The 26,085-nt window shown below is 40.1% G+C and overlaps 10 protein-coding genes across 10 annotated transcripts; 3 read left to right on the forward strand and 7 right to left on the reverse strand.

Annotated features, from left to right (window-relative positions):
• Window positions 1–549: 549 nt before the first annotated feature.
• Window positions 550–2,222, reverse strand: BCR41DRAFT_324753 (peroxisomal multifunctional enzyme; the record flags this gene model as incomplete). The annotated part of the gene is made up of 3 exons (XM_022021560.1): window positions 1,667–2,222; window positions 1,542–1,571; window positions 550–1,430 (listed from the first exon to the last, which is right to left on the reverse strand). Exons 1-3 carry the CDS (start codon window positions 2,112–2,114, stop codon window positions 550–552), a joined length of 1,359 nt encoding a protein of 452 aa, XP_021879671.1. The 5' UTR covers window positions 2,115–2,222.
• Window positions 2,223–4,141: 1,919 nt separating this feature from the next.
• On the reverse strand, window positions 4,142–4,651 carry BCR41DRAFT_357081 (hypothetical protein). Its single transcript, XM_022024799.1, has one exon. The coding sequence runs from the start codon at window positions 4,529–4,531 to the stop codon at window positions 4,220–4,222; it is 312 nt and encodes a 103-aa protein (XP_021879672.1). The 5' UTR covers window positions 4,532–4,651; the 3' UTR covers window positions 4,142–4,219.
• A 1,507-nt stretch (window positions 4,652–6,158) lies between these two features.
• On the reverse strand, window positions 6,159–7,292 carry BCR41DRAFT_372180 (hypothetical protein; the record flags this gene model as incomplete). Its single annotated transcript, XM_022026660.1, has 4 exons — window positions 6,159–6,309; window positions 6,416–6,921; window positions 7,068–7,119; window positions 7,261–7,292. 4 exons carry the CDS (start codon window positions 7,290–7,292, stop codon window positions 6,159–6,161), a joined length of 741 nt encoding a protein of 246 aa, XP_021879673.1.
• Window positions 7,293–7,531: 239 nt separating this feature from the next.
• BCR41DRAFT_112226 (hypothetical protein) lies at window positions 7,532–8,338 on the reverse strand. Its single transcript, XM_022019392.1, has one exon. The coding sequence runs from the start codon at window positions 8,142–8,144 to the stop codon at window positions 7,731–7,733; it is 414 nt and encodes a 137-aa protein (XP_021879674.1). The 5' UTR covers window positions 8,145–8,338; the 3' UTR covers window positions 7,532–7,730.
• Window positions 8,339–10,710: 2,372 nt separating this feature from the next.
• BCR41DRAFT_357084 (26S protease regulatory subunit 10B) lies at window positions 10,711–12,868 on the reverse strand. Its single transcript, XM_022024800.1, has 6 exons — window positions 12,697–12,868; window positions 12,374–12,493; window positions 11,883–12,118; window positions 11,566–11,782; window positions 11,072–11,392; window positions 10,711–10,943 (listed from the first exon to the last, which is right to left on the reverse strand). Exons 1-6 carry the CDS (start codon window positions 12,809–12,811, stop codon window positions 10,753–10,755), a joined length of 1,200 nt encoding a protein of 399 aa, XP_021879675.1. The 5' UTR covers window positions 12,812–12,868; the 3' UTR covers window positions 10,711–10,752.
• Window positions 12,869–13,118: 250 nt separating this feature from the next.
• On the forward strand, window positions 13,119–14,795 carry BCR41DRAFT_357086 (40S ribosomal protein S11). Its single transcript, XM_022024801.1, has 3 exons — window positions 13,119–13,150; window positions 13,998–14,294; window positions 14,440–14,795. Exons 1-3 carry the CDS (start codon window positions 13,139–13,141, stop codon window positions 14,596–14,598), a joined length of 468 nt encoding a protein of 155 aa, XP_021879676.1. The 5' UTR covers window positions 13,119–13,138; the 3' UTR covers window positions 14,599–14,795.
• A 1,343-nt stretch (window positions 14,796–16,138) lies between these two features.
• Window positions 16,139–17,892, forward strand: BCR41DRAFT_381458 (WD40-repeat-containing domain protein). The gene is made up of 6 exons (XM_022027309.1): window positions 16,139–16,187; window positions 16,348–16,494; window positions 16,632–16,764; window positions 16,955–17,360; window positions 17,445–17,523; window positions 17,610–17,892. The coding sequence occupies exons 1-6, from the start codon at window positions 16,155–16,157 to the stop codon at window positions 17,781–17,783; spliced, it is 972 nt and encodes a 323-aa protein (XP_021879677.1). The 5' UTR covers window positions 16,139–16,154; the 3' UTR covers window positions 17,784–17,892.
• A 49-nt stretch (window positions 17,893–17,941) lies between these two features.
• BCR41DRAFT_308252 (SET domain-containing protein) lies at window positions 17,942–18,529 on the reverse strand (the record flags this gene model as incomplete). Its single annotated transcript, XM_022020902.1, has 2 exons — window positions 17,942–18,115; window positions 18,251–18,529. The coding sequence occupies 2 exons, from the start codon at window positions 18,527–18,529 to the stop codon at window positions 17,942–17,944; spliced, it is 453 nt and encodes a 150-aa protein (XP_021879678.1).
• Window positions 18,530–19,278: 749 nt separating this feature from the next.
• BCR41DRAFT_112286 (hypothetical protein) lies at window positions 19,279–23,546 on the reverse strand. Its single transcript, XM_022019393.1, has 6 exons — window positions 23,480–23,546; window positions 22,641–23,181; window positions 22,376–22,483; window positions 20,927–22,252; window positions 19,532–20,830; window positions 19,279–19,443 (listed from the first exon to the last, which is right to left on the reverse strand). The coding sequence occupies exons 2-6, from the start codon at window positions 23,100–23,102 to the stop codon at window positions 19,432–19,434; spliced, it is 3,207 nt and encodes a 1,068-aa protein (XP_021879679.1). The 5' UTR covers window positions 23,103–23,181; window positions 23,480–23,546; the 3' UTR covers window positions 19,279–19,431.
• A 794-nt stretch (window positions 23,547–24,340) lies between these two features.
• BCR41DRAFT_398033 (PRA1 family protein-domain-containing protein) lies at window positions 24,341–25,235 on the forward strand (the record flags this gene model as incomplete). Its single annotated transcript, XM_022028930.1, has 4 exons — window positions 24,341–24,566; window positions 24,683–24,767; window positions 24,867–25,063; window positions 25,165–25,235. The coding sequence occupies 4 exons, from the start codon at window positions 24,341–24,343 to the stop codon at window positions 25,233–25,235; spliced, it is 579 nt and encodes a 192-aa protein (XP_021879680.1).
• Window positions 25,236–26,085: the final 850 nt, after the last annotated feature.

The raw sequence follows: 26,085 nt of genomic DNA on the forward strand, positions 1-26,085 counted from the left end.
ACCCTTGATCCATATCTAAATCCAGTACACTCTCCGATCCAGATTCGTTCCACAAATGTACGAATATACTCGACTTCACTGTCGTGGATATCGCTGATCTCCTCAAAACATGTCAGTGTATTTTTGGTGGTGATCAAGAAATGCCTGATACACTCACGCATGATGTGATATGGCACCGAACATGATGGGGTTAACCTCACCTCAACTATTAATGGCTCGAAAAAGGAGCAGTGTAGTGAGTAGAAGAAAAAATAAAATAAAATAAAAAAAAGAGCATTTCAAATCTTTGTCGCTGATATATTTTTATATTTACCATGGAGAATAGGCTTGATTTCATGCGACATCAGAGGCAATGCCATGTTTGACATTAAATGGATGATGAATGAATCATCTTGACAACTGTCAAATTGATTATGGATAAATTCACCAGATTGAGAGAGTCACGATTCAATGGATGCCTTTTTTGTAGGTGTTACAGTGTTTTAATGAAATATATACTACTCTAATGGTTGGCTTTGATCGTTAATTGTTTTTTTTTTTTTTTTTTTTTTACAGCTTAGACTTGTTAGCCTTGAGGATGTCACCGAGCTTGGTGGCGAGCATGACCTGGCCCTTGACCTTGATCTGTCCAGACATGAATAACTTCTGAGCATTGGCCTTGCCGGAGGCGAGGTCAACAAAGACATCGTCCTTTGTGGTAATCACAACATCAGCCTTTCCCTTTGCGGGGCCAGGACCAACAGATCCCTCACCATTCTTGAGATCGACATGGTAGGTCGCAGTCTTACCGGCTTCGTTAGTAAGCTCGAACTGGAAGACAGCCTTAACCTTTTTGACCTGAGCCTGGCGCTCAGCTGAAGACATGGCGTCAATTCCACTCTTGATCTGCTCAAAGGCAGCAGCCGACTTGAACTCGCTATCAGGGATAGGAGCGCCAGCGCCAGCGCCAGCAGGAGTGCTGGCGACAACATCAACGCCAGGCTGAGGCTCGCCCTCAGAGACATTCTCAAAGTTAGCCATGATGCTCTCCATCGATTCCTGAGTCGAATCTGGGTGGGTAGCACGTCCATCCTCAAAGTCGATGATCTTGGCCCACTTCTCTTTGATATGCTCAGGCAAAAGAGGTTTGTTGATGGGGAAGCCGTGACCTCCAGTGCGCTCCCAGCGGAGCTTGCCAATGAAACCAGCTCCGACCTCGAAGAGAGATCCATTCTCCTTGGTATCCTCGTGACAGAGATAAGCGACCAATGGAGTGACCATCTCAGGCTTCAAGGAAGCGAGCATATCAGGAGGAAGAACTGTCTCAGTCATACGTGATGCTGCAATGGGTGCAATTACGTTGCAGTGAATGTTGTCCTTCTTTCCCTCAAGGGCCAAGGTTCTGGTGAAACCGACGAGGGCCAACTTGGCAGCAGAGTAGTTGGCTTGACCTATAGTTTCACATGCACATGATCGAGGAAACAAAGAACAAAGGTCAGTGAAATGTTTTAGAGATCACAGTCTCATGATGATGTTGCCTCATATTGACTCCTTCCTCTTACCGAAGTTTCCGTAGATACCGGCAGCGGAAGCTGATACATAGAATCAGTATAAATTCGAACGTAAAGTTAGATTCTGGGACTTCATCAATAGAAAAAAGCACAAAGTTGATCAAAAGATGACATACTGGTGTTAATAACACGTCCAAACTTCTGCTTTCTGAAGATAGGCCATGCGGCCTTGGTGACCTTGTAAGCACCATCGACGTGGACCCGGAAGATAGCATCCCATTGCTGGTCGGTCATGCGAGCGAATGAGACATCCTTGAGGATACCAGCGTTGTTGATGACGATGTCCACACGACCGAAGGCCTTCATGGCAGTCTCTATGATCTTGTCGCCATCCAAGACAGAATCGTAATTTGGAACGGCCTTGCCTCCAGCAGCACGGATCTCCTCCACAACAACATCGGCAGCACGAGACGAGGCACCCTCGCCAGTGTGGGAGCCACCGAGATCGTTAACAACAACGGAAGCACCACGGGAGCCAAAGAAGAGGGCGTGGGAGCGACCGAGTCCACCACCAGCGCCAGTGACGATCACAACGCGTCCGTCGAAACGAAGAGTATCAGCCATTTGAGGTATTTGTGCTTTGAGTGTTACAGAGAGGAAGAAGAAATGAAGAAGATAAAAAAAGAAAAAGAAAGAAAAAAAAAGAAAAAAAAAGAAATTAAGAAAACTGAGATGAATGTAAAGAAGTGTGAAAAAAAAATACGTTCGCTTTATGATGGCTCGCTTCCCAATCAATTGAGTTGATGCATATTCCCCGTGGGGGAAGAAGAGACGTAATTTTATCACATGCAAGGTGCATAAACATAAAGTCACTTCGAGCTGCCCACGAGGGACTCATCTCAAAGTCTAACCGAAATTATTTATAAACAAAAAGGAAAAGATGAACACAAATAGCTTCAAATAGAAGATATTCAGCTCTTGAAGATGAATGAATGCCTTTCCTCAAGTGCGATCCTCAGCGTTAAATAAAGTATCCCTCTCTCTAGCTGTGTGTTCGATCTGACATACTTACTATATGATCGTTTCTCCGTAGCGCCATCTTCTCCGAGTAAAGGGATCTTCCTCACATGAGAGTGTAATAAAAGCGTCCAAAAAGCAAATTCTCTGATCAAAAAGGCACATTTACTGTTAAGATGATAGACAAGTCATAAATGGGGTGTACGGATGTGTTTTCTTTGGACATCGAGCGCTTGTACGGAAGTTCACGACTCACATGGTGGTAATGATCATGATAAAACATCAGATACTCAAAAAAACCCCATCACGGCCACTTATCCATGACATTGAGGTCCGAGACACTTTGTCCATAGAGTGCAGAAATAAACCCCATGTCCCTGAGGCACTTTGTTATCAAAAGAAAAGAAAAGAAAAGAAAAGAAAAGAAAAGAAAAAAGAACCTATCCACCTATCCATGGCATCCACGCCTTCAATTTATATCCCGCTAAATACCATCCAGGCTTTGTCCATACATTCGATCAGCTCGGACGACCGACTCAAAACCAATGTGTCAGGAACCGAAAATGATCCTATTAGCCATTTTGCATTTGATGCCACAGATTCCGTCTTTCAAGGCAGCGGCTGTCCGAGAGATCACTGGACAGCCCAGTAACTGGAATATTAACACTCGGGAAAACAACATGCTTCAACCTCTAGCAAGGACAGCCAGAGCACCCAGTGAAACCTTCTTGAATGCACCGTACTTTGTCTGCAGAACAACCCACATCCTTTTGGGACAATCTTCCCATCCAATCTTTGTGGTGGAAACCGAGGATGCTTCACAATGTGATATAAGAGCTCCTTAACCAGTATTTAATGACATTACGAGCGATCATTAAAAGGACGATCGTTTGATCATTGTCATTCATTCACGCCTGCATGTCCTTTTCATATCCAAAAGAGATAAAGATGGAGCTATGCAACAATCCAGCTGATAATGAAGATGACCTAGAAATCAAGTGCCCACGATGCGATGAATCCTTCCCCGATGATCATTCTTTCATGTCGCACCATCAGAAATACCGCACGCGCAGGATATACAGGCCGGGTTAGGCTCTTTGCTCATGCCAAGGAATCTCTATGGCATATTGCACAGTTCAATACGAAGAAAATGTTTTCTTGATTCTCGATGAACTACAAATTTATCTTCTATAACCCTCTATAACCCTAGTTGTTTTTTCCTACTTCTGTTCCTTTTTTTATATATTTATTTATTTTTTGCTATTGAATTTTAACACAGCTTTGACCGAAGCCACAAGGAGTCACAGTCCTTAACGGTGCTATATGCGTCGAAAAGATATCATTGCAAATATAAACGAAAATCTTGATGTCTAGGCTGCCTTTGTCGCCCGTAGACTAGCACGAAGTATCAAACAAGGATAGGGCCCAGTTACTTAAAAATGAAATCAAAGTCGTATTTATTTATTTATTTTTAATAGGAGTAATGAGTGTGGGTGAGTTGCCCCTTTATTTTATTTTATTTTATTTTTTAATGAATAGATATTATATATATAATATTACAATGCAGGAGTGGGTATGAGACTAAGTACAATGTATGGTAGAAGGAAGTGATTAGGTTGTATAAAAATATTAGATTTTTTTTTTTTTTTTTTTTTAGAGGTTCATGTACCGTCCAAGAAATTGTGAACTAGGCTGGCGAAGCTAGGATTGGATTAGGCTTCTTGGTCGAGATTCATGACAGGACGGTAAATGTGGTTGGCAAAATTAGCTTCTTGATCGTCTTTGACTTTAGCGATGTCCTCCTCCAAGTTCACAACTGTGAGGTGACGACCGATTCCCCAACTGGCTTCTGGCTCTTTGTCCATGACTGAGAGATGACGATCGCTGCCAGCAAACTGAGCCTCTGGCTCCAACTTCATAGCAGGAAGGTTGCGACCGAAACCATATGCTTCATGTGTGATAGGTAGTGCCTGGACAGCGGTGATGATGAGGACAAGTCCGGCGAGATATGTTTGAGCCTTCATTAATATTATTAGTATTATTGGTTTGTGTTGGAGGGATACGAAAGATGACTTTTGAAGTTGAGGGGACCCAGGAATAGGAGAGGAGCGAAGGGTAGGAGGGTTCGAGGGCTTTGAGATGTGCGAGTAATTCTCTTCTTTAATGGGTGATCACCGAGGTATTTATATTTGTCCTACAAGGGAAGAGGCATTCGAAAAAGCCGCGGATGACCTGAACCTTTGATAATCAGTCAGATAGCTCGTTCAGCTCATAGAACTTCGTGCCTGAAGCTTGCTCTTGCCATCGTGTCGTGTGTTACCCTTCGGGGGGTACACAAGGATACAATGGATCGAGATGTCTCGCATCGTCGGTTTCGGTTTCTGATAAACATGTCAATGCCTTTGCATGGTGTAGTGGCGATACGTGAGTTATATCGCTATTTATCAATTAATTTTTTTTTCCGCCAATACCGGAGAATATCCAATGTTTCCCTTGAGCCTCCTTACGGTGTCACATTCTCTCTTTTGCGGGGCACGGTTCCCTTGAATTGTGCTATTCCAATACAAAGATGATAGTGAGAGTAAAACCTAAAATTGATCTGAGCGCGGACACTTTACATTTAGACCAACGTCCTTATCCTTTGATGCCAACTACCTGTCCATTTCAACCAATAGCAATCATCTACAGGCACCAAACCGCATGCTGCAGGTCTCCCAATGATCATTCGATTTTTCTTTATCTAAAATATTAGAAATAATTGATTACTTTTGTACGCCTGTATTGTCTTTGATGGTGTACAGAGTTACGACATCCAATCTTTTCTAGGGAGGAGGAAAAAGTAGAATAGAAACAAGCTTATTCAGAATAATAAAAGAATGAGACACTAATTAGGGCTTTTCGATTCAAAGAGGGAAAAAAAAAAAATAAGAAAAATAAAGCCATTGGATTACTTGTGAATAAAACATTCAATTAACCCTGATGGAACCACGTTTTTTTTTTTTTTTTTTTGTAAGGATGTCTCATATCTTTGTCATCATTGAGAGAAAAGTGACCAACTTTCTGAATTTTTCAGATCTCGAACATTTCCGATCTATGTGTATGATATTCAAAATGTGTAACTTGTTGCGCGTATTGTTTTTTTTTTTTTTTTTTTTTTTTTTGGCTTTCTCTTATCAATTATACATCTCTTTTAGTCATCGATCCGTATTCAGGATAATGTTAATAACAAAGCGGATGTAATAGATCATATTGTTTGATATCTACAAGTCCATTTTTTTTATTGTTTTTTTTTTCTTTTTTTTTTTTCCTCTTTTTTCAGAAGTGAGAGAAGGCAAACGCCTCAAATATATTAATGTTCTCTCATTCATGCCCAATCCTTTTTTTTTTTTTTTTTTTTTTTAATGTGTCTGATATTAAGACATACAAGATAAAAGAGATTAAAAAAATATTTTTTTAAGAAAAAAAAAAAAAAAAAAAGAAAAAGAAAAAAAGAAAAGAAAAAAGGAAAATAAAAAGAAAAAAAAAAAAAAAAAAGAGTGAATATGTTACGATGCGAGCGACAAAATAGTATGAGCTGAAAAATTAGGTGGAAAGAAAGAAAGAAAGAGTACAGGAACAGTTAGTATAAATTTTTTAAAAAAGTCTTTCTATTTAATCATCGTCGAAGCTGCCGCGGCGCCATCCCGGCGAAGAGGTTCGACGGACTTCAAAGCTTTGTTGCGGTGCACTTGGGTTACGACGAAGTCCCGCTGCATTTACCATATCGTCATCGTCGCTGTCTGGGTTCATGACACGTAAATTCCTAAAAAACCAATTGTATAATAAGGAAGGCGAGAGAGTTAGACGGCGAATGCCCATAATCTTGTATAATATATACAAAAAAAAAAAAAAAAAAAAAAAAAACTTACGAGACTTTCGAGATTGGTGGCAACGCCGGTTGGATCATGCCGGTGTATTGTGGCAAAGCAGCTTCCATATATGTATCTGATTGTGTATCCCTGTACTTGAATTCATCCAGGTCTCCTGCCTCGTGCGCTCGGTCTCTTCTTCTACGCCTCCATACATAACCCGCCACAGACAAGGCCACGATCAGTGCAATTATTGACACAACAATTCCTGCAACGGCCCCAGATGACAAATTACTATTCACATGACCACTTGAGATCTTGTCACCCGCCGTAGGGTTACTGTCGATTGATGTTGGGATAGTTGCGCCTCCATTGCCGCCACTGCCGATGGTGGCTGTAGTCGCGGTTGTAGTAGTCGTTGGGGCAGCCGCCGTTGTTGAGGAGGAAGGAAAGTAAATTTCCTGCCATTTTTGACCAAACGAAAGACAGACAAGCTCATATCCTTTCTGATCTTTGACACTGTAATGAGCAGATTCAGACGATTGACACTTTAAACAACCAACCATCTAATGGATTGAACCGCGAATAATAACAAGTTAGCTTAACCATAATAACAAAAAAAAAAAAAAAAAAAAAAAGCAAAAGTTAAATGACTGTAGAGACAACAGTCGAGTAAGAAAAAGAAAAAAAAAAAAAAAAAAAAAAGGCGTACCTGATCATAATAGTTTTGGTTACATGCACAAGGAGCCTGTTCCAAAGTAGGCCTTATAACATAGAAAAATGAACAAAAACAAGCAAGCATGTTAATTGACTTTTATCAAAGTATGTCTTTTTCGACTGTTATTAGAACAGCAAAATAAAAAAATAAAAAATAAAAAATAAATAAAAAAAAAACAATCACTTACTGGTAAACAAGGACCCCTGGCCAGGTTTCCATTTTCAATTCAGTATTACATGGTTTGAGAATAGCGTCTGCATTCCCGCAGTTTGGACAAGAATCTACAGCCTCGGCTCTCCCGATTGCAACAGATAGAAGAAGGACAACTGAGAAGAAGGCGATAGCCCAAGAGGATCTTGTTTGTCGCAGACGAAACGACGCAAAACTGTTGTTTGTCGCCATTAATCAGTTCTTTGTCTTTATCTGTATGTATTTATATGTTTATGACTGTGTATAGATCTGTCGTTTAAAATCCTGAAAAGGCGTGCTTATTCTTGAGGTTAACCAATGCTGATTGATCGAACGCAGGGTCGAGTCAAGGTCGAGTCGAGGTCGAGACGAATAGGGTAAAAAAGACTAAAGTGTGGAAAGTAGTCGTACTGGAATCAAAATGCAACTGGTGCCTGTTTTGCTGGTTGATGTAAACAAACAAAAAGATCAAAGGAATAGAAGGATAATTAGAATCAGATTGGCTATTGGAAAAGATGAGGAGATACAGGAGATTTGAGAAAAGGGACAGGTAAATGAAAAGAAAAAGTGAAAAGTAGGAAAGGAAGAATGATGTGAGAGTGAGGCTGGGTGAAAGAGGGGGAAGATGGGAGGAAATGTGAGGCTACAGCGTAGAGGAAAAAGAAAAAAAAAGAAAAAGAGAAAAGAAAGGAAAAGGAGAAAGAGAGAGAGAGGATGACGCGGGGAGGGATATCTGTTTGGATGGTTGCGGGTGCAGAGGGGGGGACTGAGCAGTTCCTTATCCTTGCAGAACATGAAACACATCCAAATAATAAAAGCAATAGTGATAATAGAAAAACCATCGTGGAACAGATAATTTTGGTATGAGATTGGAACCATCATCACACACTCTTTCTCACCCTCTTTACTTTACCCCATGTATGTTTATATATATATATATATATATATACTCGTATATTTAATACATACACACACACACACACACATTCATTCATTCACACACACACACACACACACACACACACATTCATACACTTGCAATGTGAATTGCTTGACAATCTGTTCTCATCCAAACAACATCAATCGACCAAATAAAATATATTCCAAACGCATCCACTGTGCCACATATTCGGGAATTGATGCATAGGATGGTCCGAGCACGTAATGAGCTCTGGTGTGTTTGCTGTAGGTGTGGTGTTTAGTTATTCTAGGTTATCCGAGGAGGATCAATGACGATACGACAAACATTTGAGAGCATACACATAATACATCATTTCCTTCTCTCTCTTTCTTTTTGATACGATTGGATATTGTCTGTCTCCATGTGTTTAGTTGTAGTGTGATTGTTGTACGATGGCATCAATGGTGACATAAGACAGGGACAACAATGCCCTTCAAAAGAAAAAAAAAAAAAAAAAAAAAAAAAAAAAAAAGCCACTGTCTAAAGAATAATACACAGCCGGAAGTGAGAAGTGTGCAAAAAGGCAATGCGATCCAATGAAAAAAAAAAAAAAATGGTAATTGTAAAGAGTGAGAAGTTGTGGTTTCAAAAAGTGTGCAAGTGATGAGTACGCGAGTTTGAAGAGCAAAAGATAATCGGTCAAGGATGAAAGGATTGTTGAAGAGTGAGAGAGTGGACATACAGATTTAGCCCAGAAGGAAAGGCAGAGAGAGGAGTGCCGCACGCGTGTGAAAGGAGAAGAGACGAATCAAATAATAAGAATGATTGGAAGAGGTGAGGTAGATTCAAAACGAATGAGTGAAATGTATGTGGAGAGGAGGTGGGGGGGGGGGGGGTAGTGGGTTGAAGGAGAAAGAATTGAGAGAGTGAATCTGTAATTGTAAAAGAATAAATAGAGAAGTGTTAGGAAACAGGAAAGAGATGGAAAGAAAAAAAAAAAAAGAAAAATGGGCGTAATTGTTGACTTTTTCTTTGCATTGCGTATTGAGGTCTGGCTGAAAACCCAAACAGACCAAAAGTAACAAACAAGAAGAGATGATTTAACACACGCTTGATGGGTTTCATGGCTTTCAAGCAACCTCAATCGGCGCTGCTATTTTTAAATAATAATAAAGAAAAAAAAAAAAAAAAGCACCACAATCACAATCATTCATGAACAATGGGGGGACATCTGTGCCAATTGTCATCATCGTTGTCGTTTTTGTTTTAGTCCCAAAAAAAAAAAAAAAAAAAAAAAAAAGTGATCAGTGTTCGTTCCTGTTACTCTACTCTATTCATTCTACCAAAAGATGATTAGTTGATTATTGATTAAGCATAATTGGAATGTTCATGTGAGACCTTGTCTTTCATTATTTAATATCGCTTAGAGTCAATTGACGTTTCTATATTTTCATTCATTCCCACACTTCTACCCACATCCACACACCTCACCAGGAGTAAACATGTATATAAACTTGTAGCTTCTATCTCGCACTGCACACATGAACTTTGTATAATATATATATATACATTTATAATAATAATTATAGATTTGTCAAACATTAACCACCAAGCAAATTGCATATATATAATATATAGTATACACATACACATACACATACACATGAATACTAAAACAGTGAACACGAAGAAAATAAATGTACGCTCATCTTTCAATCCTTTCAATCTCTAGATTGTCCCGAAAAGGAACAACCACCGCGCAATGTGCGCTAGATGTGTGCTAGATGTGTGCTACGTGTGTGTGTGATGTGCGCCATGTGTGCGTGTGCTCATTTGTGATTCATGCGCATCACGTCTCGGCTGTAGAGGAAGACCCTTTTTTTTTTTCTTTTTTCTTTTTTTTGCACTGCCGTTAAAAAATGCTTTCGTTCTCTGTTTAAATATAATCACTGAAATCACTCCTTCCCTTTAGCTCAGGTCCTTCCTCGTCTTCATTCCAACCGCACATGCCTCCGTGATAAGGATCTTTTTTTTTTTTTTTTTAAAGAAAAGTGATTATAGATTGTGCAACAGAGACTTGTCCTTTCTCCTTTTTTTTTTTTTTTTTTTGGCACATAAAATTTTAATGTTGAAAAAGATGGAAATATCAATTGTCAATAGGCTCTTCAACATGTTTGTGTCTCTGGACAGAATGGGATGAGATAAGCAAGCAAACTTTCGTACCTTCATACAGATCTCCGATTCCAACTCAAAATGATTAAAAAGACCCTGGGCTTCTGCTCCAGACACTAAGAGGGAAAAAAAAAAAAAAAAAAAAACCGCGCATGAAGATGCTCTTGGACTGACAGGGAGTGTTATTATACTTTTTTTTTTTTTTTTTTTTTTTTGAATGCAAGAGTTATCACACGATACAGATGATACATTCACATGAAACAAAAAAAAAAAAAAAAAAAAAAAAAAAAAAAATTCTGTTACAAATCCATGGACAGACATGCGTGTACTTTTTTTTTATTTTTTATTCTCTTTTTTTTTTTTTTTTTTTCTTTTTGCAGCTTTCCATCAAGTGTTCTATTTAAATGATTAAAGAGCCTAGATCTTTTCATAATCCAACTTGCCCTCAAGCTTCTTAGCATCCGCTACCTTACGAACAGCCTTCATAAAATCTTCCTGGACAACATAGTCTCGTTCCTCACGAATCGCAAACATGCCTGCCTCTGTGCAAATGTTGCGGATATCTGCGCCATTGAAGCCGTCTGACAGTTTAACCACTGCTTCGTAATCTTTTTTTTTTTTTTTTTTTTTTTTTTTTTTAAAAAAAAAAATTTTTTTGAAAGAAATAATCCCGTCAGAACAAACGGCGTAGAGAAGGTATTTAAACAAAAAAAAAAAAAAAAAAAAAAAAACTTACCAATTTCACCTTGCTTCGTAATACCAAGTGCGTGAATCTTCAAAATCTCCATTCTTCCCTGCTCATTAGGCAATGGAATCTCAATCTTACGATCCAAACGTCCAGGTCTCAACAGCGCAGGATCCAATGTATCAGGACGGTTTGTGGCCATGATCAGCTTTGTTTGTCCCAAATGATCAAACCCATCCATTTGGTTCAACAACTCCATCAGCGTACGTTGAATCTCACGATCCGAGGAACTTCCTTCTGAAAAACGCCTTCCTCCAATCGCATCAATTTCGTCCATGAAGATAATGCATGGCTCGTGTTCCCTGGCATATGCTAAAAAAGATCAAATTTTAAAAATAATAATAACAATAATAATAATAATATGTACAATGAACATCAAAGCACAAACAAACATGTTAGATCTAAAATGAAGGCTATTGGAAACGAAAGCTGGGCTTCTTGCTTCACACGTTTCGTTCGAATGCAATAAGTTTCCTCGTCCTTACCAAACATTTCTCTGACAACCCTAGCACTCTCTCCGATATACTTGTCAACAATGGCAGATGAGACAACCTTCAAAAAGTTGGTTTCCAGAGTACTTGCGACAGCACGGGCCAGCAAAGTCTTACCAGTTCCCGGAGGTCCGTACAATAACACTCCCTTAGGAGGCTTGATTCCCACACGTACAAACAGCTCAGGGTTCATCAATGGAAGCTCAATAACCTAGCCATTTGTTTCATCAAACGCGTAGAGCGAAACATCAATGAGCAAAATAATTTGAATGAAAGCTTTTTTTTTTTTATGAGGAAAAAAAAAGACTCACCTCACGAAGTTCTCTGATCTGCTCACTAAGACCTCCGATACCTGCAAAACTGATGGATCCAGGATCTTCCATACCCATGCTGTAGACCATAGGGTCAACCTCTCGTGGAAGCATCCTCATGATCGTGAACGTAGTCATATCTAGCGCAACACGGGTTCCCAATTTCAACTTTGACTTATCCAACTTATTTCTACATCCAACCACATAACGAGGTCCACTCGCAGCTTTGATGATAACTAGTAGGCAGGTTATGAGCAAAAAAAAAAAAAAAGTCAATAATCATATCAAGAGACCTTTTTTTTTTTTTTTACTCATATTGATTGAAAGATAAAGCTTCTGCATACAACATTCTTTTTACATGAAGATGCTCTTTTCATCCATGGAAATGATTATAAACAAGAATAATAATAATAATAATAATAATAATAAAAGTATATATAAAAAAAGAAAGAGGGAAAAAAAGGCAAACTCAACGCAAGCTTATTACTTACACCGATCCTCATCCAGCTGCTTCAAAACTGATCCGATAATTTGGCCCACACTCTGAAGTGCCTTGATATCGTCCTCTGACTTGTCAAAAGCACGTTCTAAATCCCTGAGACCCAAGCGCACTTTTATGTGGATATGGGAATGTTATTAGGATGATAATGAAGAGACAAAAGTATTAGTTTCCATTGATCTGCTATCTCTCATCATTCTTCCCTTTGTATCCATAACAGCTTTTTTCATTTAAAGAACATAATAAAGAGCCTTGTAGCTCAATGCCTTGCAGTCGCTTGGGTGGCCACAACAGGGAGTATCAGTAAAAACATACAATCTTTAAGCTTGGCCTCCATTTCACGATGCTCCAGCAGCTTCTTGCGGTAGTTGTTGAGGGCAGTCGTTCTGGGGTCGTCTGGGTTTGTTTGGGATACAGATGTCGATGCCATTGTGCTTTATATTTTTTTTCTCCTGTTCTCTTTTCCTTTTTTTTTTTTTTTTTTTTTCGTTTACTAATAAAGCTGTGAATGAGCTTGTTAATGGCAAGTTGAATGAGTAAGGTAAAAAGGCAAATAATGTGAAATCTTCATTTAGTTGAAGTTTTTTGCATGTCAAGTACGCGTATCCTCATTATGAGATGTAGCTCAAAAGTCGCTAAAATTACGTCACATATATATATGACGTAAGCAGGTATCTAGGTACACGTGCGAAATCGGCTCATAATAACAAGTCTAGACTGCACTGTGTTGAAAATCCTTTTTAACCAATTTCCCATCATGTCTGAGCAGGTGCGTCTGTCTGGGGGGGGTGTATGATCCCGTGCACTTTTATGCCTATGCTTGAAAGAACTAAAAAAAAAAAAGGAGCTGTCATGATGATCAGGAGCAAGCCTTTTTTTATATTTCACATCAGGGAATCAATTTTGAAAAGAAAAAAAAAAAAGAGAAAAAAAAAAACCATCCAATCTTGGATCCACCAAGCAAACCCCATTCAACTGCATTTCGGGAAACGGGATTACATTTTTAAATCTCATGCAGAAACTATGATCCTACATTTCTATGGATGTCTTTTGTTTTTGATCCTTCAACTCAGGATCATGGTGGCTCTTATACTAAGGAGTTTTTTTTTATTACTATGGTTATCAACTTGTTAAAAAGTGATCGATCAAAGGCTTATATATATTTCTAAGGAATAGTATCAACAACAACAACAACAACAACAACGTTAGCGACAAATAAAACGGAAACACGACTATTGAGGTGTTTGTTGAGAACGTTTGGAACGCTAGGAAAAAATATTTCGCAAGATACACCATCACAAAAAAAAAGAAAAAGCAAAAGCAAAGAGAGGATATTACAAATAATTTGATATTATAATAGATCTTAGTCTCTGAAGACTTTGGGACAGGAACACTCTTCATCTTTATTAATACCAATTGGCTTTTTGACATAGGCTGGAACATTGATTACTATGATTACAGGATCCTTTTCACATTCTATGATAATTCTCAGAGGGGGAAAAGGAAAAAAAAAAAAAAAAAAAAAAAAAAAAAAAAAAGCTAACCATTGTTATATTTCAACGGTCGTTTTTTATTTAAAAAAAAAAAAAAAAAAAAAAAAAAAAAAAACTTAACAGATCGAAAAGGCTTTCCAGAAGCAGCAGGGTATCTTCCAAAATGCCAAGGTAATTGGCAAGAAGGCTGGCAAGAGCAGCCGCTGGTACAAGGATGTCGGTCTTGGCTTCAAGACCCCTAAGGAGGCTATTGAGGGCCACTACATCGATAAGAAGTGCCCTTTCACTGGTGATGTCTCGATCCGTGGTCGTATTCTTACTGGTGAGATCATCTCAACCAAGATGAAGCGCACCATCATCATCCGTCGTGAGTACCTCCACTTTATCTCCAAGTACAACCGTTACGAGAAGCGTCACAAGGTAAAAAAAAAAAAAAAAAAAAAAAAAAAAAGCAAAAAAGGACTGGAATGCAACAATTCTATAGGAGAAACAAACTAATTTAGTCCGCTGGACATTCTTTTTATTTTTTTATTTTTTTTTTAACAACACTATGGGGTTAATCTAGAACTTGGCTGCCCACATCTCCCCCTGCTTCATTGGTGTCCAGCAGGGTGACTCTGTCACTGTTGGTCAGTGCCGTCCCTTGTCCAAGACTGTCCGCTTCAACGTCCTCAAGGTTCAGAAGAAGATTGTCAAGGGTGCCAAGAACTTTGCCAAGTTCTAAAATGTTTCACTCTAATTTTTTATTTTATTTTAGTCTTCTTCTCTCTTCTTGGGGATAAGGAGGAAAGGGCTTTGTTTCTGTTCAGACAGTCCCTACCATATATCTCCCCATTCTCCTTTTCCTCATTTCTTCATCTCTTGCATGATTTTTTCTTCTTTTTCTTTAAAAGGAAAATAATAAAGGGAAACTGTCAGGGCTTTTTTAAAAACAAAGAAAATGAATAAATGAATGAAAGAGTAGACTCGTCACCAGCCAGCGGATGAGTCTAGATGGTTTACGGTTTTATGGCATAATGACCTTTATCTTTACTTGTTCCTTTTGGAACGTGGCGCATATATTCTTAGCTTGCGGACCTTATTTTTTTTTTCTTTAAAGTTAATGTTGCTCGGTGTTGCTTTTTTGCTTAGAAAACGATTGCTTTCCAAGGCCTTTTTTTTTTTTTTTTTTTTTTTTTTTTTTTCTCCATTAACATTAATCATAAAAATAAAAAAAAAGACACGTGTGATATCAGATTTACCAGTTCATGATGCATATGTGGCAAAAGAGACATGTAAAATTAATAAAATACGTAGGAGCAGGCTCGCCAACGGGGTTCTGAGGTTGGATCTGCTCCTCCTGAAGAGCGATAGTATCCTTGGCATGGACGAGGATAGCAGCAGCAGAGACGGGGAGAGCAGCGACAAGAGTGATAAACTTCATTTGTTTTTTTATTACTATTATTTTTTTTTTATTATTATTATTTTTTTTTATTCTTTTAGGAAAGTTAGTCCAATTTCATTCAAATATGATATCCATTCAAAATTGTTTTTTTTTTTTTTTTTTTTTTTTTTTTTGATATTGGTGAGGCACGACCATTTCGGTAGATATTGTGCAAGACAAGGCCAATTTACTTGTCAACGTTAGTGCGCGGACACTTCCTTTCTTGTGACTCCCTCCAAGGCATCGGCGTGTTTGAATGCACGCGAATGCGATTTTGTGAAGAATATGATGATAGCGATGGATAGATAATCTCTCATAGAAGGGGATTGTCCATATATTCGTCCTATCCCATATCAAGGAATCCTACTTCGCAAATGGACAATCATGTTTGCTATAAGACATGTGAACTGAGACCAGGTTACTCAAGAATAAAAAACAATGCTTGTACATATTCATAACCAGCATTACGTGAAATGTATTTTTTACTGGCAGCTCAACAGTAATATTCTTAACTAATAGCTTAATTGAGTTAAGATTGAGCATAATCATATCTGCACTGCTGTGATACAGCCAAGAGTCCTCCCCCGAGCCTCACAGCTGCTCCTGTTGAGAACTGGAGTAGTATACCACAAGAGAAACTGGCTATATCTTTTATATCCAGGCCCCAATGAGCTGGAAGAGGCGTAAGGAGACAAACTCTTGTTATAATATGTACGTTTCGATCTCTTCATGGCGGTACCAAAGCAGGGGTTACCACGTGACTTTGGGTACAGCCACTAATCAAATATCCTAAATAATAGAACTGCCATTTTTTTTTTTTTAATTTTTTCACTCACAACTCACAACACATTCCAGACATGCCATACCAACAGACACAACAAGTGAAGCAGGTCAGTCAACCAGGAGAAAAAGACTTTAAAGAAGATACATCAGGATTGACATTTCACCATTTCTACATCTTATACATGGATGTATTCCTAAACGATTAGTGACTTTGGACTTACAATTGTGATTTTTTTTTTTTTTTTTTTTTTTTTTCTTGTTTGATAGACAATTGCAAGCTTTCCTCAGAAAAAATCACGCGAATATCGGGCCCATAAGGCTAATGTTCATACAGTAGGATGGAACTGTGATGGCAGGAAATTGGCGTCTGGATCTGTTGATAAAACTGCGCGTGTCTGGGCACCGGAGAGGACTGTAAGGATTTTTTTAATTGTTTGTTTGCTTATTTGTTGGCTGAAGAATAGCAAGGGCCTATATATATATGAAGCGACGACTCATCTTAGTTGCATGGGTTATTTTTTTTTTTTTTTTTTTTTTTTTATATGGCTTAGGCTGATCCTAGGAGCTCACAAGAACTACGTGGACATACTGACAGTGTAGATCAATTGCGGTGGGATCCCACACATCCGGATCATCTCGCTACTGCCAGCTGTGATAAAACTGTCCGCATCTGGGACGCAAGATGTAAGGAAAAATGAAGACGAGGGAAACTTTTCATTATTATTATCATTACTTATTTATTTTTACTTTTTCTTTATTTCGTCCAATTCAAAAGCAATATAACAACAATACTCGAGAGCACCAATCTTTCGTCTACTCTTTCTAATATGTTTATTCATCAACTTTATTTATACACTTTTTTTTTCTTAATTAGCTGCAAAAAGCATTCATAAAATCGATACAACCGGTCAAAATATCAACATTAGCTGGTCACCGGACGGTCAAAGCATTGCAGTAGGAAACAAAGAGGACCTCATCTCTTTTATTGATACACGCACGTTCAAAGTTCAGAAGGAAGTCCCCTTCAGAGTCGAAGTCAACGAGATCAGTTGGAACCCTGCAGGCGATCTATTCTTATTAACCACTGGGCAAGGATCTATCAAAGTCTTCAGTTACCCAGCCATGGAAGAGGTCTATGCATTAGAGGCTCATACCGCTAACTGCTATTGTCTAGAATTTGATCCCCGTGGTCGATATCTCGCCACAGGGAGCGCAGATGCTTTGGTCAACCTTTGGGACCTTGAAGATTACATTTGCGTACGAACATTTGGGCAGTTACAGTAAGTAAAATAATATAAATCCACTGGAATGATGGATTATTATAGCAATATACTATATTAATTTTTTTTTTTTATAACCTGTAGCTGGCCTATCCGTACAATAAGTTTTAGCTTTGATGGCGAGTTCATCGCATCTGCCTCTGAAGATTTTGCGATTGATATTGTAAGTCATTTATAAATGTTTTTTTTGACTGTACGAATACCAAGCTCTATAAAATTGATATCAATTTTTTATTATACTTGTTCCAGTCACATGTAGAGACGGGTGAATCTGTACATACTGTCACTTGTTTTGCAGCCATGAATACAGTAGCCTGGCATCCAAGTAAATACCTCCTTGCTTATGCTGGTGATGAACAAGAGATGAGGAATGGAAACTCAACCATGATTGGAAACCTTAGAATCTTTGGTTTCTCAACTTAATGAGGCATTAGAATAAATCCCTGTACAACAATGACATGAAGCTATTTTTATTATTAATATGGCTGGACATTAAATCGATACATTTGTTCATTACTCCCTACGGGCAAACTTTTTTTTTTTTTTTTTTTTTTTGAGGGAAGGATTAGAGCTGATTTTCTCTAATTCAAAGTGCCCCTGCATCCACGCGAACCACACAAGCACGGAATCTTGTCAGCTTCGATTGGGAATTTATAATCGTAAGTGATTTCCTCGCCTTCCTCGATATCACGCTTGGCATAAATCACAATCTTTTTCTGTCCATCCACAGTAATAATCTTGGCGTTACAGTTAGGCTATAAAAAAAAAATAAAAATAAAAAAAGAAATTAGTACATGTCACCAGAAGACTAAAAAAAAAAAAAATAAATAAATAAATAAATTAAAAAAGGCTATTAAAAAAAAAAAAAAAAAAAAAAAAAAAAAGCTTACTGTGCAGCAATGGTTTATGAAACGGGCAATGTTACCCATCTTAGTCGCATCAATTACAGTGTCATCATCAACACGAAACAAATAACTCGATCCAATACCCATTCGTTCATATCGCTTCTCCCGGTGATCTGCAACCTTTTGACGAATTACTTCACCAATATATTCAATGACCATGTCGTTTGCGTCCACCTTCTCCATCGCAAACAGCCCCCAATCATGAATCGGTGATTTTGCAAATCGAAGTTGCTTCTTGCGCACTTTTAGTTGATTGAACTTCATAATATCAGAATCCGTCGCCATGCCTACTAACATGCGACGGTTGTTGACTCGGTTCATACGAGATGATATTCTAGCTGACGCCGTGTTCACCTGTGCAGTATTGCGGTGTGGTAAGTAAATCGCTTTGGCCATCTCTGAAATCTTGTAAAAGCCTTCTGTACGCGCTGATCCTGTTCGATGGGCTGATGGCTCCGAATCCCGTACAGAGTTTTCCTGAGCAGCCAGGACTTCTTCAAGCTCTCTTAGCTGGTGAGTTCGATCTTTAGGGTCCTGCCCTCCATGTCCATGGCGACCTGACTCTTCTTCTTCAGCTCTCTTACGCTCTATCTCTAGTGCCGCCTTCATAAACATAAAATCCTCCTCATCGCCATTACTAAAGTCTAGTGGCAATGCATCCTTGTAACCCATGACCAAGCCATTGCTAGTCTTGCCAGACTCATATGGCTCGTAAAGATCAAAATAAGAAGAGTCCGAATCGGTGTCTGATTCTGATTCGGAGCCAGTGACAGAGTATGAGTCTGAATATTCAGGCGTGTCATCTCGACGTAATACCATGTCCTGACGTCCTGATGTTGCGGGTGATGCGACTGCCTCCATGACCACATCTTGCAACTCCACATCTGATCGGCTCTCTTCCAGTCTCTGTTGCTTCTTTGCTTTGTCTACCAGAGACTTTTTGGCCGAAGCAGCACCACTTTGCTTCTTAGTTTTCTTGACCTTGCGGTTCCTACCAGCTCCTGCTTCATAATCTGAGCCAGAGTCAATGTCTGGTAAAGCAAGAGAGTCTGCTTTTTTCTTTGTCTCTGTTTCATGACTGGACGTTCTGTCATGTGCTCGTTTACGCTTGTGCGAGGCTTTGCTGGGCCGTTCGTCGTCTTCCAGCCCTCCGCCTCTACTACCTTTCAGGGCAATAACTTCGTCATTCTCTGTTCCATTACCTTCAATTTCATCGTCGTCATCCATCCTCTCCAGCTCCTCCTCATCATCCACTATAAATTTCACATCTTCGTCCATGTAGTCATCACTGCTTTCGCCCTGTGGTTGACGCTGATGAAACTCTGTCAAAAAATCATCCGCACGCCTACCATCATCGCTGCTACTGAGATAATCCCGAAGACTTGGTTGCTTTTTGTTGCCCATTTGGTTACCCTTCTTGGAAAGATGCCTGGAGCTTTTGCCACCCTTCTTTTGCAGTCGCCTACTGTTCATAGGTCCTCGGTCTTCGTCCTGGCTGGATGCGCTACGGGCCCCGCTAGAGTAATGACGCGATCGTTCAAATTTCTTGTTTCCAGACTTATGTCTCTCTGTCTCAGATTCTGAATCTACATATCTAGTTGAAGGACGGCCACGAGAGCGACTCCTGGAATTTGATCGAGAACTAGACCTAGAGCGACCATGTGTTTTGTAGTTACGGCGCGATCTCAATGGCGTAGGAGATCGTGATATGGAGCGAGACCGTGATCGGTAACGAATTCGAGATCCAGAACGAGAACGAGAGCGAGATGAACGGGAGCGAGAATGGGATCGGTTTTGAGATCGTGATCGTCTTCCTGTAATGTCTTTAGATCGCTTCTTTTTCTTGGAGCGTTTAGCATCTGTCTCCATTCGAGGCTTATGCCCAGCGTTGGGATCTGTTTGTGTTCTCTTTTTGAAGCTTGGCAGTTTAGGAAGCACTTCTGGATGGGCGAGTTGGTGAGCGTCCTTGATGGATAACTTTGGATCATGGCGAGGGGCATCCAAAGATAAACGTGATGATCCTTGCTCTGAGGGTTTTAAGGATATATGCTTTCCGCTTGCAGGCTCATCCATTCCTACAGATGCATCCTGCTGCAACTGCGACCCTTCTGGACCTTTAAAACTATCTAAATCCTTATCCTGTTCCTGAGTATGAGCGCGTTCAAGTTCCTTCGCTTTGCGAATTGCTGGGTTAAGGAAATCATAAATAGTAGGCCCAATGACACGACTACCCAGATCTTTTAAAAACACCTGAAAAAGTTCCTTCATAATCATATCGGATGCCCATCGTACCAGCGACTCTTCCTTGGTGGGAGCCTTCACGCGAGAGACACCGCCGCCAAGATTAGGTTTGCGTCCTGTGTCAGAGAGACGACGATGACCTGGTTCCCTGGCATTTACCTTGCGAGGAAGAAGCTCTGGTGGCAAGTTGTCATCGCCAGGCACATGAAGTGTGATAGTGATACGTTGTCCTAAGAGAGGTTTTTCATTGAGAACAACGTGGCATTTTCTAGCCTGTTCAAGCGAAACAAAACGAATGTACCAGTTCTCTCCATGTCGCTCGATCTGTTAATAGTAAAATTAAATAGGAACAAAGTTAAAATATTGGCATCCTCAATTTTTCTCAAATTCAATGTAGATAATCTTTTGCCTCCTACTTACTCTCTCGGGGCCAAACTTATCGAACTCTTGCTTCATATTTTCCACCGTGATACGATGAAAAGGGAGACAGTCGCGACTGATGATTAGACATGCTAAATCCTTTTGCCACCCAGAGTAGTCATTTTCAGCTGCAGGCACACGCTTTTCTGCATGAATTCCTCGACCACGCCTCATGCCCAAGCCATGTAGTTTTGCCTCCAATCCCCAAGCAGGACTAGAGCTGCGCTCTCTACTCCTGCTTCTCGACCAGCTCCGGCTCCGACTACGACTCGGGCGTCTGCGACCTGGGTAGCGCTCATATCGATCTGGCGGGAACTGCATATCGTCAAAATAGCTTCCTCGGCGATCGTAAAAGTCTTCTCTGGGATGAAACCCTGGGACAATACCTCCTTGCTTCATCCGCTCTGGTCGACCGATAGCTCCTGGAGACATTAGAAGCGGTGGAACTGGAGATGCACGATATGGGTCCATCTCCCGGGATTTTGGCGGGACCCTATAATTTTCCAAAGATAATGAGTGTCCTAGATCCAACGTTTTTTCCCAGTCCCGTCGAGGTGTGGGTAATGGTACTCTTGGCGTACTGTTAGTGCTGTTAGAAAGAGTGGTCTTTGTCCTGTTAGAGCCATCCTCAATTTCACCATCCTCTTTAGGGACAGGCTTGGGTGGCAAAGGAATAACGCGTGTTCGGGGATTTGGTGGAAGAGGTATTGGAACACGTTTCGGCGTCGTACCTGATGCCTGCTGTTGATTTGCTTTGGACGATGGGGTAGTGGAGGGTGTGAGTGGAAGGGCTATGGTGGTGGTTGGAGTTGGAGCATTACTAGTAGTAGAAGAGGATACAGGTAGGGATCCTGTAGAGCTAGAAGCGGAAGGAAGGCTAGAACTTGGTGAAAGCATATTACTAGGAGGTGGTGTAGATGCATCATCAATCTCCATATCATCGTCGTTGGTGTAAATGTCACGATCATGACTAGACTCTGCTGCGAGAGCTGCTTTAGCCTTGGCTGCTTCAATCCTGGCTGCTACATTGGCCTTTGCCTTGCGAAACTTTGAGCCACTACCATCCGAAATAACCTTTAGCGGCCCTCTATCCATCTGTTTGCCATGTAGTGTCTCTACAGCTTTTTTCACAGCTGCCTCCGCCTCTGGTCCCGCGAAAACAACGCGTCCAAACCCAAGGCCAACACCAGTGACAGGATGCCGTTCAATAAGAATGTCCAAAATATCTCCACATCCTGCAAATAAAATTTCCAGGTCCAATGTAGTGGTTGAGAAGGAAAGATGAGAGACCAAAACTCCATGATGAACTACTGAATTACTATCGCGCTAGTGATAATTTACATTGCCGAGGAGAAAAGAGCGAGAGATTAACCACAATAAACTGAAGCATCCGTTTTGCCACAACTACAACAGCAGTTATTTCTATAAATTATAGCGAATCAACTGTACCTCAAGTCGAACAGGTGCCAATGTGCCTTTGAAGGCTCGTCTCGTCTTGGAAATGAGATAGCTATAATTCGCTGCAGTCCGGCGTGGGTCCTGTGGATCCTTTTTGTCCTACATAGTCCCGATTCATCAAAAGGTATTATATATTAGTTCGATGTCTGCATTTTTTTTTTTCTTTTTGCCCTGTAGATACTATCAGAATTGATCGGCGGTTATTCAGGGGATATTAACCCGAGTTTGTTGCATCTTGAAGGCAAGCGCGCCATACCTCTTCTGTAAGATCATCTTGGTAGCGACAAAGCACAGTTGTATTTTTGGACTTGCTGGCGTCCAAGAAGGGATCATAAAGGACACGAAAGGTTCGTAAGCTGGCAGATGAGTCTTCGAGAGATGCGATGGTGGGTCTAATAGAACTCAAAGCTGCATCAACAGCACTGCTGACAATGGTGGAGGAGGTTGATGCCGAGCTATTAATCAACAGGCCAGGGCTGCTTGATATACTGCTAGTTACATGGGATTCAGTTAAAAGGGATGCTGAGGCGGGTGCTGGTGCAGATACACTGGGTGATGTAACTGATGGGATCGGGGTCTGATGTGAGCCCGACGCGGTGTCTTGATCAGCTGAAGTTGTAGAGTCTGTGGAATCGTTATGAGCGGGATTAGTACTATCAGTAATGGTGCTGCTGCTGTTGTTCGACGGGAGTGATTGGGCCGAATCAAGCAAGCTCATGGTGGATTCATAGGTTCAGGCTGCGAAAATGGGATGCCACAGCGATGAACAGGTCAGTGATGGCGCGCGTTGGTTTTCACTAGCATAGAGGCACAGAAGGATATAAGCAAAAAAAAAAAAAAAAGCGCACAGGACCAAATAGAAACGAGGATGTGAGTCAGAATAACTATGGTTTGGAATATAGCATATGAAAAAGAGAGAATGGAGGAAAAAAAAGAGAATGATGTGAAGGCACAATTACGCGTATGAAGTGATTGACTTTATAATCAAGTGAGGAAATATGTTCTTTAACAATAAAAGGTAAAAAGGTTAAAAAAGGTATTTAAAAATAAAGCATGTGATGGAGAAATGAGGTGAGTTGCTGTTTACTATGTTACCTTGTTTCGATGGATGAGACCAGGGATAAGAGAGATGAAGAGAAAAAAAAAAAAAAAAAAAAAAAAAAAAGAGGATCAAGAAATCTAAATTAAACAAAAAGTGACAAGGTCTAGTGAAAGGAACAAAAGATGGGATGGAGAGATGAGAAAGGAGATATGAAGAGAAGTAAGGAGAGATGGAGGAAAAAATAAAAAAAATAAAAAAAAAAGTATGTGTGTAAGAGAGAGGAAGGAGAAGGTAGAGGAAGGGAAGAGGAACAAGCGTAAGAATGATTAATAAAAGAAGAAAATCAATCAAGACAGAGAAGAAGAAAGAAAAGAGATGGATGAAGGACAAGCTTGATGGAGAATCAAGAATGACAATGACATGCAATATCAAAAAACGCGCGGGAGAATATTTTTCGAGACGACTGACTGCTTCTATTACATCTGATGTGACATGCAAGTTTTTGACTTGAAAATGATGTCCCCCTCTACAGAGCGCAGACTGACCTGACTGATTGATTGGACGCTTGATCTCCTGATTGGCACAATAACACAAAAAACGTAAACAACGCCACAATAAAGAAAACCAGGGTCCAGCCGGTGTAAAACATCCAGGCATGGATATCCCACAGCCAAACAGGTCCAATCTCCGTCCTCAGTCCTCTGCCTCTCCACAAAGAGAGAAAAAGAGGGAGAATGAGAGAAAGATAAAGTGAAAAACGGATAAAAAAGAAAAAAAGAGAAAAGATGCACAATCCACATTCGGCATTTTGTTACTTTCCATCCCATTGTGTTGATTGCTTGGCATCGTTCTCTTTTATTCTTCCTTCTTGTGGGACTCATTTGTTCATCAACTTTTCATTTACCGAACAGACAATGCCCGCTCCTGCCTACACTCCCTTGCCCACAAATGCGTCAGTGCCACTCTCTGGATTGACCTTTAACCCAGAGTCATTGCCTTTGCCACCACCCGATCAGTCACCGTTCACAGCTTTAGGGCTTGGATACATCAAAAAGTTTCGTGAGGAGCGACTCTCCTCTCTGAGACCTTTCTCGGAATTTTTCAATACTAGTCGCATGTCAAAACCTGATGGTGTCGGTAGTACGTTTTACCTGACGTTTTTTTTTTTATATGATTGATTAATATTGACGCATTTGTCATTCATTGACCGATCCTGAATATCTTTTCAACTAACTATCCATGCTTCGTTTCGATAGCGGTGATCACTCGACTCAACCATAACCTTCCTTACTTCCAAGGCAACTACACTGTTGTGTTCCTAGGCATTACAGCCTATAATCTGTAAGTAACCACCGTTCTTCATATTCCGTCCTCGGAATCAAAACACAAAAGTCTATAACGGGGTATCATTACTGATCTTGCTGTTTCCTGGCCTTTCAGTGTCAGCAATTCTATGCTCATGTTTAGTGTAGGATTTACACTCGGAGGTATGCACTTCATCTCCAAGGTCTCCCCGGAAGGCATCATTGTCGGTACAACTAGATACAACCCACGTCAGCTCCAAACAGGGCTTGCTTGTGCTGCTGTGCCTCTTTTCTTCTTCAGCTCAACATTAGGCACCATTTTTTATATTGTTGGTAAGTGTTCAGTTTATATTAATATCTGCTTTTTTTTTTTTTTTTTTTTTTTTTTTTTTTTACTTGTTAACACTTCATGGTTTATAACATTAATGATATAGGTGCTAGTGCAGTAAGCATTCTCGGCCATGCATCCTTCATGCAGGTGGGCGTGGAAGACAGCAATGTTTGATCGTCAACCCACACAGCATACTACAAATCTATTCTTCATCCTGTATATCCATAAGAGTCTTTAATTCATGTACCGACCTCAATGTGCAGCAATAAAAACAATGCTCCAAAATGCTTATGAATAAGGACATCATAGAGTTTTGTTCCTCGTACATTCAGCGCAATAAGCTCATTGATCCTGATCCGGAGCGCATAGGCTACTATTATGTCCTGATCTCTTTGAGATGATAGATGCTTTTCTCAGATCAGCGGCTATAATGTACATTGATATGTAGCGAGTTGCCGAGAATAAATATACCTTAAACCTATGTTAGTTTTTGTCAAAGTTCCGAATCTTGATGTCTATTACAAGACTTTGAATTTCTACTTGTATGAACAGCCCATGTTCTATACCACCCAGATATTCTAAATTTTGGACAACATAGTCAAGCAGTATCTGGTCTCAGTGCAGTTTGTCAATAACCAAGCTGTCAATACGGTTTCCCGTGACTTAAATAATGAACGTTCACGTAAGCTTTTAATACTAATGATGACTTTGACAACATTGCATAACCAACAGACTGGAGGAGCATGGGCTTTTGGGGTTCCATTACATTTGCTCCACATCTCTTCAGGGTAGAAGTTTTTTTTTCTCATAGTAATCTAGCAATCTACGCTTAATAAACTGGATAAAGTGAAACAGTAATCGTGTAACAAAGGTGGATAATCTATGGCTCTGTCCTAGCATTACTATTCGTACGAAGATGCAATGGAGACTGCAGTCGAGCCTCAAGATGTCTCAGGAGTAGAAAAGCTGTTGCAATATTTTGCCGCTTGTCTACCTATACATCTGCTACGACCTCATCCGCCCT

This window comes from Lobosporangium transversale (genome assembly GCF_002105155.1).
Source record: "Lobosporangium transversale strain NRRL 3116 chromosome Unknown BCR41scaffold_28, whole genome shotgun sequence".
Classification (NCBI taxonomy): domain Eukaryota; kingdom Fungi; phylum Mortierellomycota; class Mortierellomycetes; order Mortierellales; family Mortierellaceae; genus Lobosporangium; species Lobosporangium transversale.